This window comes from Talpa occidentalis, unplaced genomic scaffold (genome assembly GCF_014898055.3).
Source record: "Talpa occidentalis isolate TD23 unplaced genomic scaffold, MPIMG_talOcc4v2.1 talOcc4.9, whole genome shotgun sequence".
Classification (NCBI taxonomy): Eukaryota; Metazoa; Chordata; class Mammalia; order Eulipotyphla; family Talpidae; genus Talpa; species Talpa occidentalis.
In genome coordinates, this window is record NW_023605305.1 from 32262108 (window position 1) to 32277437 (window position 15330).

Sequence of the window (15330 nt, forward strand, 5' to 3'; positions counted from 1 at the left end):
CTCCAATATTTTTTGCTCAACCAGATTTAATTTCAGCAATGCTTCAGGAGTTAAGCTTCTAGGAGATCGTGGGTTAGGATCTCCCTGCAAGACTTCAAATAAAGGATGTAAATCTCCAGTAGTAATTTTTAAATAAGGCCGAATCCAAATTATATTTCCCAACAAATTTTTGGAAGTCATTTAACGTTGTGAGTTTGTCTACTTGAATCTGAATATTCTGAGTCATGATAAAATTATCATGAATAATTTTACCCAAATAATTTAGAGTTCTATTTCTTTGAATCTTATCTGGAGCTATAACAAGGCCAAAAGCCGTCAAATCTTGAATTAAATGTTGTAAAATTTGCTCAAGTAAGTCTTTAGACTTATGACTTAGTAAAATGTCATCCATATAATGAATAATATATGCCTCAGGAAACTGAGTTCTTGTAGCTTGCAAAGCCTGATCCACAAATTTTTGACACAAAGTGGGTGAATTTTTCATCCCTTGTGGTAAAACTTTCCATTGATATTTCTGCCAGGGTTTCTGAAAATTACTAGATGGAACGCTAAATGCAAATTTTGGGCAATCATTTGGATGCAATTTTATAGTAAAGAAACAGTCCTGTAAATCAATAATAATAATATGATTTTCTCTAGGAACAGCCACAGGGGAAGGCAAGCCAGGTTGCAAAGCACCCATATCTTGCATAGTAGCATTTACTGCTCTAAATATTTACTGCCCCACGTTGGGCGCCACCTGCCGCGGACCAGCGCAGCGGTAGACTTGCAGGACTGTCTCAGGATTTGAGAAACTGTGAGGATGCTCAAGGAATCGGCGCATAAATGACAGACAGACACACAAATGACAGACAGACACACTTCAAGAGTGAAGATCTGAATGTAATTTGCTCAAAATCATCATACACTTTTATACCATTTCCAACAATAGATGATTTCATACAATTTAATTCTTTCTCAGCATAAAATACTTTGTAAGGCATAAGACATCTACTTCATTATTCATGTGCATGTGATCGCTGTTCCATGACATGGCACAGTAAACAATCTCCAGGTACTGAATCTACACAATCATTTTTGCCTACACTGAACAGCATTCTTTAAGCCAGCTTTTCTTGATTCGTATCCCAAAACCACAATGATCAGAAAGCATTAATATTTACCTACTGGCACCTTCTACTTTTAGTGATCACGAGCAATATATTCTCTACGTAAGCATTTTGATTTTTATGGTGTTGTCTCATGTGAGAAGTATTATGATTATTATAAAACTACCATTGCCACACACTATTTTCTTTATCATGCATTTCCTGAAACTGATTGTACACATATAAGGAAAAAGCAAAGTAAGTGAAAAAGTAGTATGATTATAGACAGGTTGCTAGGTTGCTACTTATTCTGAAACAATGGCTATTTGATTAATGGTAAAACTGCTTTGTAGGTAATTCCATCAGGCTTGTTTGCAGGTGACGTTCTTAGCAGCCTTGTTTCCATCAAAGGAGGGGTTAATTACTGCGGGCTTGTTGCCTAAATTAGGCTTATAGGCATGTGTGCCTTGTTTGATCTGAACGCCAAAGTTTATCATGATGAAGCCCCTCGGGGACTGCGCCTGTCTTAGGTCGTCAGGAGTCACAGACATGAGGCTGGCCAATGCCTTCTTTAGTCTGCCCCCGATCTTACCCGTCATTGACTGTCCAGTCCAGCGCACAGGGGAGGGGGGTCTTACTCACTCTGATGTGTCTGAGTGAAAGCCTCCCTCTTTCCAGTAAGTTCACTGGCGTTCAGCGGCAGAGGCTGCCGCATCTGAATGCAGATTTGAAGCTACCAGAGAGGGAAAGTGGGGGCCTGGAAGAGAAGTGGGAGGGGCTCAATGGAATATGGTGGAGAATAACTGGTGCTTGGATGGTGTGATGTGGTAACAGACATCAGAAGATGTATGAACCTATACCCCTAAATCATACACAATGTTGTAAACCAAAGTTAACTCAATATAAAAAATATAATTAAAAAAAGTTCTCATAACAGGAAAAAATGTAACTGTGAAGCAATGGATATTAATTGGTAGTCATCTTGCAAAATATGCACATATTATTATTTTGTACACCTTAAACTATACTATATTTCAATGATATTGCAATAAAACTGGGGGGAGGGGTGAAGAATAACCAGATCAATCATGATCAATTTTATCATACTTTAGATCTTCACCCAATTTGATTATCTAGCAAATAGGTTTTCTCTATTTAGTTCTCTCAGTGATATTCTTTTACCTGGAGTTTCTGTGATCAGCAAAAAGAAAGGATTCACAACACACTACCTGAATAAACAAAATACTTTTAAATTCAAAGATAAAGCTAAAAAGATAAAAGATACAGAAAACCTTTTCCTTGACCACCCTGCTGCATCTAGCTAATGCTCTATTTCTCAGGTCCCACTTTAGCTCTTACCCTTGATATCTGCTTGACTGACTTTTTCTTAGCCTTCACATTTCATTTTAAATACCATTTCCTGAGGGGCTCCCACCCAACTAAAGCATTCACTCATTGGCTTCCTGTTACATCAATTTTCTTAATTTCTCTGCAAAGTTTTAAACAGGACTAGACATTTTTCTTGTTACTCGTTTAGTGTTTGCTTTCCCTCACTGAACTTGAGCTCTAAAGCAGCAAGCATCTTGTCTGGCTCCTTCACTGTTGCATTTCCAGGATCTTGAACAGTGCCTAGATATAGGAGGTGGTCAACAAAGACTTACATTGCCCTTACAGGCTCTAAGTGATCTGTCCTTACTTCTCTAACCTTGTCTCCTACTATTTTCTTCCAGCTTAGGTCTCAGCTCCAAACTGACCTTGCTGTTCCTTTAAATTAGCCAAGCTCAAGATCTTTGTTCTTGCTAAACTATTCCTTTTCCTTGGAAGGCTCTTCCCCCCACCCCCTGTAGCTTTCTTTAGTTCTTTCCTCAAAATTTACTTTCTTATTTAAGCCTTCCCTCTCTGGGAATTTAAAACCGTAGGCTCTACTCTTTACCTCCTTTCTTAAAGCTTAAATTTTCATTATAGCACTTACCAATTTTTGGTGTACTATATAATTCACCATTTATTTTGTCGCCTTTCCCTTCTACTTCTCAAGAAGTCCCTGACTTCCCAACACCTAACAGAGCATCTAGCACAAAACAGCAAACACTTATTAAATGAATGAATTTGTGAAACGAAGCATAAATGAACACCTGAGTTGAAATCTGTTATAAGTGTAAGATATTATCACGGTTAGTAAAACTACCTACACCAATAAATTATCTTAATTGTAACATTCATGCTTGCATCCTTCACATCCCTGGCACAGAGTCCTACACACAATGGGCTCGCAAAGAAAGCGTGTTGGAGAGACGTGGGTCTGCGAGTCCACACCGAGCAGCAGCCGCTGACCCCGCCCTGGCCCCGCCTCTGCCCGCAGAGGCCCCGCCTCCCCCATGCCAAGACCTTATAGGCGGGTGACGTCAGGTCGTTTGTTGTCATTGGCGGCTCCCAAGATGGCGTCCATCATGGAAGGGCCGCTGAGCAAATGGACTAATGTAATGAAGGGCTGGCAGTACCGTTGGTTTGTGCTGGACTACAATGCAGGGTTGCTCTCCTACTACACGGTGAGTCCTCAGGGGGCGAAGTTCACAGCGCCTCGGGGGTCGCGATGCCTCGCTGGAAGTGGGGGGCGGGCTTTTCAGAAGCCGGGCAGAGGTTGCTAGGTTGGGGGTGCCGCCGTACGAGAGGGTTCCCTCGTAGGGGAGGGTTTTATGTCCGGTAGAGCCAATGAGGGTGAAGGAGATGGTGGTACAGCCAATAAACAGACACTGGCTGTCTGATTTATGGGTTGGGGGCGAGCCGCGTTCTTTTCACCCCCGACCCCCCACCTTTGTAAGATGTGGGAGGGTCGGGAGTAGTGTGTGGGGGAAAGTGGTGGTGGTCTTAGTTTAAAGGGTCTGCGCCCGCGGTTCGTGTGGCTCCTCTTCCACGTTGTTAAGGACTTGACACTGTACCCCTGAGCCTTGTAGACGGCCTCGCCCCTTAGCTTCCCTCCGAGGATCGAAGAATGCTGCGTTCTTGGAGCTGTGGCCAGACCAGCTTGGCCACGTTCCTAAGATGACTGGCCCTCGGGCAACACGAAGGGGCTGAAATATCTCGTCTGCTCGAGGACTCTGTCCTCTGTTCAGCGGGAGGCAAGCGTAACCGACGCCTTAACTTTTTAGAGCCGAGAATTTCCTGCACACGAGTCTCTTGTTAGGAGGAGAGAGAAGGGGTAGTGCGGTGTCCCCTGAAAGTTATATTCTGGGGACGGTTAGCTTAGACCTTAAGTGTCTTTAGCACGAATCAGTGGCTGAGGCACTGAATTGCTATGAATTTTGTTCTGAATATCGCCCTTACTCCCTCCGTCCCTCGTCCCCGCCATCGTATTAGGAATGGAAGGTGGATAGTTTTAGAGACATTACTTTCAAAGATATTTTGTGTGAATGTGTGAACGGTGTGTAGTTAATAATAGCCACTGAGAGGGAGGACACTCTTTAAAAGAATAGAATGTTCTGAGGTTTTAGAAAAATAATAGATGGTAGACAGAAAAAAAATGATTATGCAAGAAGGGTTAGTGAGAGAAATGGAAACACTTGTATTTATTAGTTTATTTAAAAACATGTATTAAATTCCTACTTCATGTTTATTGTTATTGCTTCAAGCTAGGAGTGTGTGCAAATGCGTGTGCATGCGAGCAAGACTCAACAGATATCAAGACATCATTCCTCTTCTCTGGGATTTATATTCTAGTGGTTCCCTTTATTCATTTTACTCACAATAATTCTATAAAGAGGGTATAAGTTATTCCTTATTCCCCCCCCCCCGCCTTTTTTTTTATAGTTTTGGAAGCCGAGTCTCTAGGCTCTTAATTTGCTCATGTAGTTGGTGTAATCAGGATTCCAAATTCCTTTTTGATTTTTTCCCACTAAACCTCACTTTCACTCTAGGGAGAAAAGTGTAAGCTGTAAGTTACTAAAGTCAGGTGTGCAAGTGTAAAAACTTTTAACTTTCATCATTGTTCAACTATCATCTTCCTTTCTCTACATAATTCTTAGAGAAAGAAGACCACACCTGAATAAGATTTAAACTGATTATTCAAGATTATCTTTAGGTAGCCACAAGAGACAGCTGAACACTATATGCTGAAAGCTCTGAAATTAATGAAATCCCATGGATATGATAAATGAATAGTAATAGTGGATTTCAGTAGGTGTGTGTAGGGTAAGGTAAAAGTATCGGACTTTTCTGCCCTCCTGCCATTAGGATAGATGACGGAACCCTAAGGTCCTGAATGCATGCCTGATGGTGGCACCTGGAGTAGGGTGTGGGCATTTGTAGATGGGATTCACCTGGGCTAAGACTGGGCTTTTAAGGGTGGCATCACAGGGACGCCAGCAGAAGCCAAGAAAAGCCGAGAACGAGGTAGAATCAGGAGAAGCCAAGAGCAGAAGAGAAGCAGAGACCATCAGAGAACGCTGGAGAGCCCAGAAAGAGTGAAGACTTGGGCAGGCCTCCCAGCCCCCCAGCACCCCTCCCTGCCCCCTAGCACCCCTACCTGCCATGTACCCGGTAAATCCCAATAAAAGCCTGCAAAAGCCACTGAGGGCTCCATGACTCTCTCCTCCTCTACCCCGTCTGCTCGACCACAGAAAACTTGCTCAGTGTCCTATCCTGCCCCTACAGTGTGATAATCAGAAAATTCCATGGAAATTATCCATCCTTATCATAATAGAGTAATTTCAATAAGTGGCACTAATTAAGTTTTTCTACAAATCCCAAATTTTTGTGGGTCTGAACCTAGGGCCTTATTGGAGAGGCCCCAGGATCAGATTTTGGGAGCTTCTATCCCAGACAGAAATCTTTTTCCTGTTTTTCTTCTTTTATTGTGCCATTTTTCTGTCTCCTTGCTCTTTTTGTTTTTGAATACCTTGGCAAATCTCTCATTGCCTTACTGGCTAAATACTTGTTTTTCATCTACTTCTTTTTTCTCTTTTCCCTAATACTTATCCTCCCTTCTGAAACTAGATTTTATAAGACATCATCCTTGCCAGCGGAAGGCAGTATCATGTTTCTCACTAATGGCTATTTAGAAGTTGTTCTTTTTTTTTTTGTCTTTCCAAGTTCTTCTTTGTTACAGTATTTGCTTGCAGGGAAGCAGCAGAAAAATGTATCATCTTGTATAAATAAAATGATACCCAATTCCAAGTTAGAGGAGGCCCAGTAAAGATTGGAAAGGGCAAAGTGTTCACTTCACAAGAAAGTAGAACATTGAATGTTGGCAATGAGTTTTGCACACTGGACATTGTTTCAGTACATTAGGATTGGAAAGGATTTGAAAGTTCATATTAGTGCTATGCATATGGCTAATAACTTGGAGCTACATTGTCCAAGAAGAATATTTTAATTGCACAACCTTTTAAACAAAGCAACAAATAACAAGTCATTCTATCCCTTGTTTCCAAAATCACTTGACAAAAATCAGTTGGGCTCTTTTCTGGCTGTGTGGCTAGAGGATATTTTAGGTGGTCATTAAGACCTTGAATTACACTACATTGGTCTTGCTTAGAGTTACCCTGCACTAAGGATTGATATTACAATAATCTCAGGGTTGGGTTAGGATCCCTGGGATTGAAGGGATTTACCCAAACCTCATCTCATGCTGGAGCTTCTCCTTTGGACCTGAACCCAGACCCAAACTTATCCTTTGGCTATGGATGGTCTTTTTACCTTACATTTCTTTTGTTTCCATAATCTGAATTTTTAGTATTTGAAAAAGAGTTTAACATGTTTACTCTGCCCACTACAGACACAAAGAAACTGATAACCTTTAGGAAACAGTTTAGCGCAGTCCTTTTCAGCTATAGCTCTGTCTCTTAATTATTAGAAACTTAATATAGTTCATTAAGCAAGTATTTATTTATGGCTGACTTTGTATAGTGGACTATTGGTGGCATAAGCATGAAGGAGATATATTCTTTTATCTGGGAATCCAGTCTGTCAGAGCAGACATCTAAACAAAATTGCAGACTAATCTGACAAGTTCTATAATAGAAATAGGAGTTCAATGCTGTGGGAATGTTAGGGTTCAGATGATGGGATTTGGTGGGGGTCCTTGGGTCCCTCTGAGAAAAATACAGCAGACATTCCCATTCATCAGCATGCTGCAAGTATACTGAGGAAAGGGAAAAAAGGAGAGAGGTGCTTGCATAGACACAGTTGGGCAGACTTAAAAGACAGGAACTGCATTTTGCCAGAATAGGATTATCCTTTTATAGTGTTGTTTGATGAAATTATTGTGGAAATTACCATCTTGGGGTCAGATTGGGCTGGTCTTCTAAGATCAATAATCCTCTCTGCCCCTACCTCTGGCTGATAATCTTTTCTGACTCCACTTCAGTTTCCTGTAAACTTCCATAGCCAGTTTAAGATACATTAATCAGTCCTACCTATAACTATGCTGTTTGTCCTTGTGAGACCTTTCCATCCAAAATTTTTCTGCTTTGAGATTGCATCAGGAACATTACCTGGAAAAGGTCAGAGAAACCTATGAGCCAAGAATTAAAGGATAAAGAGAAGGGCATTTCATTCAAAGGGAAATATGTACTAATTGGGAAGTTTGAGAGCATAGGGTACATTAAGAAGATAGAATTTCTGAGCAACTTTAGTGTAAAGGTAAGTATGAGACATAATGGAAGACTGAGTCCAAAAGATATTTGGAACCATAGGTCATGCCTGGAGATGAAGCTTTATTAGATTATAGTGTGCAAAATTGGTTGAACTTTTATTATTAGTTGAGATACTCATATAAATTTGGGAACACTGTGTGATCACCCAATCATGATCTCAAGGGATGATGAGAGAGGAAAGAATATTGAAAAATATAGATATGTGAGGACTTGTAAGGTAAAAAGTTAGTGGAAGTCATGCCTTTAGTTAATAATTTATCAAGTGTTATTGAGTACATAAAGTTTGCCAGGCACTAAACTAGAAGAGGGGTTAAAATAGTAAATAAGATGAAAATCATCCATGCATTCATGATGCAGGGAGTCTACTGAGAGATACAGTAAGAGCTGTGATGGGAAAAGTGTATGCGAGGTACATAGGAGAGCTACCCGGCTCAGTCTTGGAGGTTAAGTAATGTTTTCCTAAAAGAAGCACATTTACTATGATCTGAATCATGCATAGAGGATAGCCACTGTCAGCATAGAGAAAAAACTACTTGAAATAAAGAGAATAAATGTTTTGGGAAGAGACAAGAGTAAGGAGCTTATCAGTCTTGGAGCTTGGACTGTGAGGTAGGCGTATCAGAATGAGCTGGAGAGATAGCTGGGGCCAAATAATAAAAAACTTTCTTGATAAACCTAAGGAATTTGAACTTTACCCCCAGGGCAGCAGAAAGTTATTCAAGTGAATAAAATCAATTAAGCCAATAAAATGATTTCTTGTCCCCTGATGACCAGTCTTTCTTTGATACACCTGTCAACTCTTTGCAGCCCCATTGGAGCTAAGTAATAATGGTAATAATTTGCTAATATCATCAGAAGATTCAGTTAATGTTCAATTTCCTTGGATATTGAACATCTCTTCCTTACCAGTTGGTTTGAGTCAGAATTCCAAAAAGTCCGCACAAAATTTTTGAGTTTCTTTTAATTTTGTAAGTCCACCTCCTTCTTTTCTTTGCCATTTATTTGTTGAAGAAACCAAATTATTTGTTCTTTAGAATTTTCCAAACTCTGGAATTTGCCGATAACATCCTTTTGGTTTTTTTTTTTTTTTTTAACCTGTTCCTTTATCTTCTGTATTTCCAATGTACCGATAAATTAGAGCTAGATGCTTAATCAGATTCACTTTTTGTTTTTTCTGGGCAAGAATATGTCACATTTGGAACACATCACATCGTGTGGTACATGATGTCTAGTTGTCTCTATGATTTTAAAATTCATCAGTAGGTTCAGGTGAAATTTGTGTTCTTTAAAGAACTCTTTGGTTACAGAGAAATAATCAGGAACACATACTGGCAAGACTTAGTGAATTGACTGGGTCTGAGTGACAGGTGTGGAAGAAGTCTGATGACATCCAGGTTTTTGGTTTGACCCAGATGAATGACTATAGAGAAGATAGGAAGAACAATGTTGAAATTGACAAAGATATATAGTCTAGAGCTGAGAACAAAAATCTGGTAGCAGATAATTATTAGCTTTACACATATGGAAAGCTGAGAGAATAAATGAGAAGAATTAGAAAGCTTTGGATAGAATACTGAAAAGCAACATTGGATTAGTTGTCTATTGTTTTGTAACAAATTATCCAAGAATTTAGGGGCTTAAAACAATAAACATTATCTCATTGTTTCCATGGGTTGGAACTTTAGGAGTGACTTAACTGGGTGGTTCAGACTGAAGTTCTCTCATGAAGATGTGTCCAAGACATGGCTAGTGTTGCTCTGTGATAGACTTGCCTGGAGCTGGAGGATTTCCTTCCAGGATGACTCACTTGCACAGCTGCTGACAGAAAGCCTTATTTTCTTGCTGATTTGGAAGTGGCCTTAGTTCCTCACCAGCTCCATTGGGTTACAGGAGTGTCATTATGACAGGCTATCTGGCTTCACCCAGAGCAAATAATCCAAGTGAGCAAGGAGAAAACAGCAATGATTTTTTTTTTTTTTAAATTTTTTTTTTTTTAATAGAGGCATGTTTTATTTATTTATTTTGTTTGTTTGTTTGTTTTGTTTATACATGCACTGGGTACAGTCAGAAGCGCGGGAGGGTGAGAGAATTCACCAGAGCCAGAGCGGGGAGCAGAGCAGGCAGAAGGACAGAAGTACACTGCTGAGGGGAGCAGCGGGCGGCAGGAGAGGTCTGCGCGCCATGTGGGATCCTCCGCCGGTGGCCGGGGAGCAGCCGGGGATTGAACCGGTGCCGCAGAGGCCGCGGGCAGCCTCGCAACCCAGCGCTCAACCACTGCGCCACCGGGGAGGCCCAACAGCAATGATTTTTATGACCTAGATTGAGACTATCACTTCCACCCTTACTCTGTTTAATAGAAACAAATAATTTCATTTTGTGTTCATGGGGATGGAAATTTTAGGCATGGGGAGTGATTTAGTTATTACCCATAAATGTTTAACTGTATTGGTTTGTATTGTTTTGTAACATTTTGGGGAAAAAGTTAGGAACAGTAAACTAATAAGTTATCTGGGTCACTCTGTGTGTTTGTGAAAGAAATCACTAGAGAAATCTTATGTTCTTTGCTATTACATGCCGACTGAAAGAGACTCAGTGGCTTTACATTTCAAAACCATTCCCATTCAAAATACTTTTAAGTGTTGGGGACTCCATGGTGGTTCAGGGGGTTATGTAAAACCCAGTTGAGTTTATATTAACAACACATCCTGTAGATCACCCACATCCTGTAGAGCTGTGTTTGACCTTTTACCTAGTGTGTCAAATGAGATAAGCAATCAGTTCTTTATTCTATTTGCAAGCATCTTTTTTGATGATGATAATTGTGGAAAGATAGAAAGTAGATCTATTCTAAAACTGACATTCCAATATGTGACAGTTAAATTAGGATTAGATTTTTTTGAAGAGGTGTATAATCCTAAAGTTAGAATAATGCACAGGTGATGCTTTAAGGATTGAGGTGCTTTTACTGTTGTTTTTTTTGTAAAGATTTATTTATGCATACAAGAACTGGGGTACAGGCCAGAAGTGTGGCGGTCGAGAGGATTCATCGAGACAGAGTAGGGAACAGAACAGGCAGATTGATTGAAATACACTGCTGAGGGGAGCAGCAGGCGAGCCAGGAGAGGTCTGCTGTGCCATGTGGGCTGCTCCCTGGCCGGGGATCGAACTTATGCTGTAGTGGCTGCGGACAGCTTCAGAGGCTGCGTCTTAACCCCTTGCGCCACTAGGGAGGCCCTGCTTTTACTGTTTAAAGAGAAATATAAATGACCAGCCCAACCAATTGTTTTCCTTCTAATTTACTTTATTATAAAGTTATCTTTTTAGCTTGAACTTCCTTTAAAAAAAGGGAAATCATTCTTTTTGCAAATATTAAATTTAAGTGGTACATGAAGTCATTACATAAATGGAGTCATTTCAAGGAAAGTATATTGAGATATTCATAATCAATTTTTTTCCCAGTCACATGAAAATGTTTAGAAAACTGGTTTTCTATTTCTTGGAGTCTTGTTCACGTTGTCATCATGTTAAGATTGTCCATTTGTTTCATGTATTTTATTTGAACACTATTATGGCACAGGTGGGTAAATCAAATATTGGGAGAATATTTGCGTTGTCTTTCTGACAACTATCTCTGCAATGTCTCTTCTCTTTCCTCTATCACTCATAGAAAATGCCACATTTCCAAAAGATAGCAGAGTCCATTTGGTGGGACTCCTTGTACCCCACCCATTAATATACCTACTTTCCTGCCTGCCATCATAGTTGAAGAGGTAGTCCTGTGTTGTGCATTTCATCTTACACATTTTTCAAGGACCTTACTCTATAGATTTTCTCTTCTACTTTCTCCCTCCCCATCCCTCCATGTATCTTTAACTTCCTTTGTTGTTTAAGAATATTTATTTTGCAGTGTAACAAATAAACCTCTTAGTTGTAAGTTTCATATAGAAATTTTAGTAAAATTTTGGGTTGCCTTTTTTCTCCTCCTGTTCTGAAAGAATCCTAAACTTGCTCCTGATTTTGAATATGTTCCTGCATCTTGGACTGGTATTACCCCAGGTGTATAGTATGTCTGATTTACTACCCAGAGAAGACTTTGTGAAGTCCATCTGAAGTAGCTCTTACTCTCAGTCACTATCACAATGATTCTGTTTTATTTTTGTGTGGCATATTGTTAACTGTTGCGATTACCTTGTTTTTCTTGTTTATTGTCTTTCTATCCTCTGCAATGTAATCTCCATGAGAAAGAAACATTTTTAACTATTTCTTTGCAAAACTTTCCATTTTTTTAACAGTTTCTTTGCAAAAATTTCAAATTTCCAAACTTCAAACTTGAGCAAGGAACTTTTGGAGCATAATCCCATTCTAAATTGGGACCTGAAAGACGTTATTAGAAATAGATCTAAAAATCCTAAATTACTTAGCTCCTTAATTATTGTTCTTATTAACTAGATTGTTCTCTGTGTTGTTCAAATTCTCCAGTCTTAAAATATTTGTAGTGCTTTTCTTGTTGTTCAATTTCTCAGGATCATATTTAGTCTTTTCCAAATAAGGAAAAACAAACTTAAACAATTTTTGATAGAGAATGACTTTGAATGACAATGCGCTATAATGTCATAATTTGGTATAATAGCATGGAGCATTTGGAGTTTAACATGATCCCATCATTCCGTCAATAATTTTTTTTATGTGTGTGAAAATGGCATTATTATTTATTATTTTGGGAAGTATTTGAGAACCAAACAAAAAAAGAAAATCTGCAATTCTTACTAACTTATATTTGTATGCTAAAAGTAATTTACAGAATATAGACTACTCTTTTATACTTAACTTTATTTTTTATTTTTTTTAATAGAGGCATGTTTTTATTTATTTATGTATTTGTTTGTTTGTTTATACATGCACTGGGTACAGTCAGAAGCGCAGGAGGGTGAGAGAATTCACCAGAGCCAAAGCGGGGAGCAGAGCAGGCAGAAGGACCGAAGTACACTGCTGAGGGGAGCAGCGGGTGGCAGGAGAGGTCTGAGCACCATGTGGGACCCTCCTCCGGTGGCCGGGGAGCAGCCGGGGATCGAACCGGCACCGCAGAGGCCGCGGGCAGCTTCGCAACCCAGTACTCAACCGCTGCGCCACCGGGGAGGCCCTATACTTAACTTTAGAAAGATGCAAAACCTGAAGTCATCAGAACTGTCTTTAATTAAACCTGTGAAAAATGAAAGTGGTTCTTTTCACTGATCTGTTGACCTGAAATTCTGATTTGAAGTTAAACTTGCCCTTTTAAAAAAATAGGTAAAGACCTGAAGCTCTACAGTGTAAAAGACAACCAGATCAGACTACAAGTCTATAGTCCTTTGCCCCAAATTCTGAAATCCTGTAATCTCTGAATTCTAAGTTTTTACCCTACGTTTATGATGTACTCACTTGGAAGCAAAGCCTGTCTTGAATGGACACTGCTGTTTAAAATGAAATTGCAGCACTATTTACAATAGGTAACACCTGGAAACAACCCAAATGCCCAAAAATAGAGGACAGGATCAAGAAGATGTGGCATATATACACAATGGAATATTATTATAATATTATTATATAATAATTATATTAATAGTATTATTAATATAATATTAATATTATTCCAATCAAAAAAGATAAATTCATGCCATTCACAGCAATGTGGATGAAACTAGAAGGAATTATGCTCAGTGAAATAAGCCAGAAGGAAAAAGAAAAATATCGGATGGTTTCACTTACAGCAGGAATATAGGGGAACCAAGTAAGACATCAGTGTAAAAAAATAATAACAGTACAAAACACAACAAAGCAAAAATGGACAATTATAAATCAGAGGCATACTGCAGGGGAGGAGGAGGAAGAGGGATCTGAGGGAGGAGCACAGGGGACTGAGGTGATGGTGCACGGGTGCATTGGTGAAGGAAACTCTATGGGGACTATACCTGAGTGGGTGGGGTGAAGCAAATATTGTTTAAAAATGAACAATGAGGGCCTTCCTGGTGGCGCAGCTGGTTGAGTGCAGCGCTGTGAAGCTGTCCGCAGCCTCCTTGGTGCCAGTTCAATTCCCGACTGGCCAGGGAGATTCCCACATATTACTACAGACCTCTCCTGTCTCTCCTGCTGCTCCCCTCAGTGCAGTGTATTTTGGTCCTTCTGCCTGTTCTGCTTCCTGCTCTGTCTCTGGTGGATTCTCTCACCCTCCCGCGCCTCTGACCTGTACCCCAGTGCTTGTATAAATAAATCTTTTATGAAAAAATGAACAATGATGTAAAAAAAATTTAAATTGATATAAAAAAAATGAGTTCCTTTATGATGGGGAGTGGGGGGTAACTTCAAATTTGAGTGAGGAAAAATTCCTCCTAATTGTGCATCTGTTGCTCCACAAAGTGTGTGTTGATGTAGTGTGATGACATTTTGGGCTATTGAGTGACCACTAGGCAGTAATTAATGAAGGCTCTCTGGTACATTATGTACTATCTATTTGGCTTAAGGAATGTGTACTCTTCCAAATAGGAAGGAGACTATAGGGGTGGGTGTTAACTGCTTTCATTTTATATTTTGCAATTGTCATTATAAACTATCTGTGGAATTCTGATTAGTAATATTTATTTACTCTTACTGAGATACATACAGTGAGAAAACAGATTTTAAATGGTTAGGTAAGTTTTGACATTTGTTTACACCCTCGTTACCAGTATCCCCATCAAAGCATTGAGCATTGCTGTCATCCTGTGAAGTCTCCTCCTGACTTTTTCTTATTTATTCCATGTTCTACAGCCAGCATGTTGTGATTTCTTTATAGATTGATTTTGCCTAGCAGGTTGATTACCTGTGTTTCAGGAATGTATGCTCCAAGATACAACACTACCCAAGAGTGTAATCTTATATGTTGTTGGGAATGAACTAAAATGTAACTCAGTACAAAGGCAATGCTTGTGTGAAAAGCCAGGGATATTTGTCCACATTCATTGTTCACATGTCTTCTATCAATTTACTAAATGTTCATTCTTTACAAAGGTGTAACAGGGATATTGGTTTAGTGAGGATACAAGAATGAATAGCAAGCCAACCGATGTAATGAGGAATGCACAAACATTGTTTGTGCATATAAGATATTCTATCTCAAATGAGTCTCCTTCCAATTTGGAAGAGTACAGATTCCTTAAACCAAACAGATAGTATTTAATGCGCCAGAGTGCCTTAACAAAGGTAAGATGGGGTGTTATGTGTCAAACAAGTTCAGAAGATCTCACTTTTAAAAAAAAAAAAAAGAGCAAATCAGATGAGATTCTTTATTTAAGCATAGTAAAACTAATATTCAAATAAAAATAAGTGTCTTTATATAACAGGTTTGTGGAAGTATTCTTTATTTTATAAAAAGATTGTAGCATTAGTTTAAATGGCAAGCTAATCTTCCCCTGTGAATTGTGAATAGATTTGTACAAAACTTTTCCAGATGCGTTTGCTTTGTGGAGCAGAATAAATCCACAGTTATGTTTCCAATCTAACAGGTTCTTACTGATGGCTCTATATTATGGCACCCAGCCAGATTTTGTGAGTTAATTTATTAATTTGATATACTTTTC

The 15330-nt window shown here is 39.3% G+C and overlaps 1 protein-coding gene across 5 annotated transcripts in view; it reads left to right on the forward strand.

Annotated features, from left to right (window-relative positions):
* The first annotated feature begins 3286 nt into the window (after positions 1-3286).
* Positions 3287-15330, forward strand: part of OSBPL9 (oxysterol binding protein like 9) — a 122610-nt gene continuing 110566 nt past the window's right edge. For 2 of the 5 annotated variants that reach the window (XM_054691369.1, XM_037498276.1), the window contains exon 1: positions 3492-3634. In XM_054691369.1, the coding sequence (XP_054547344.1) occupies positions 3524-3634 (111 nt within the window). In that variant the 5' untranslated portion in view covers positions 3492-3523. Of the gene's footprint in view, positions 3635-15330 lie in introns of all 5 variants that reach the window. The other 3 variants (XM_054691368.1, XM_054691370.1, XM_037498277.2) reach the window with 2 other exon arrangements.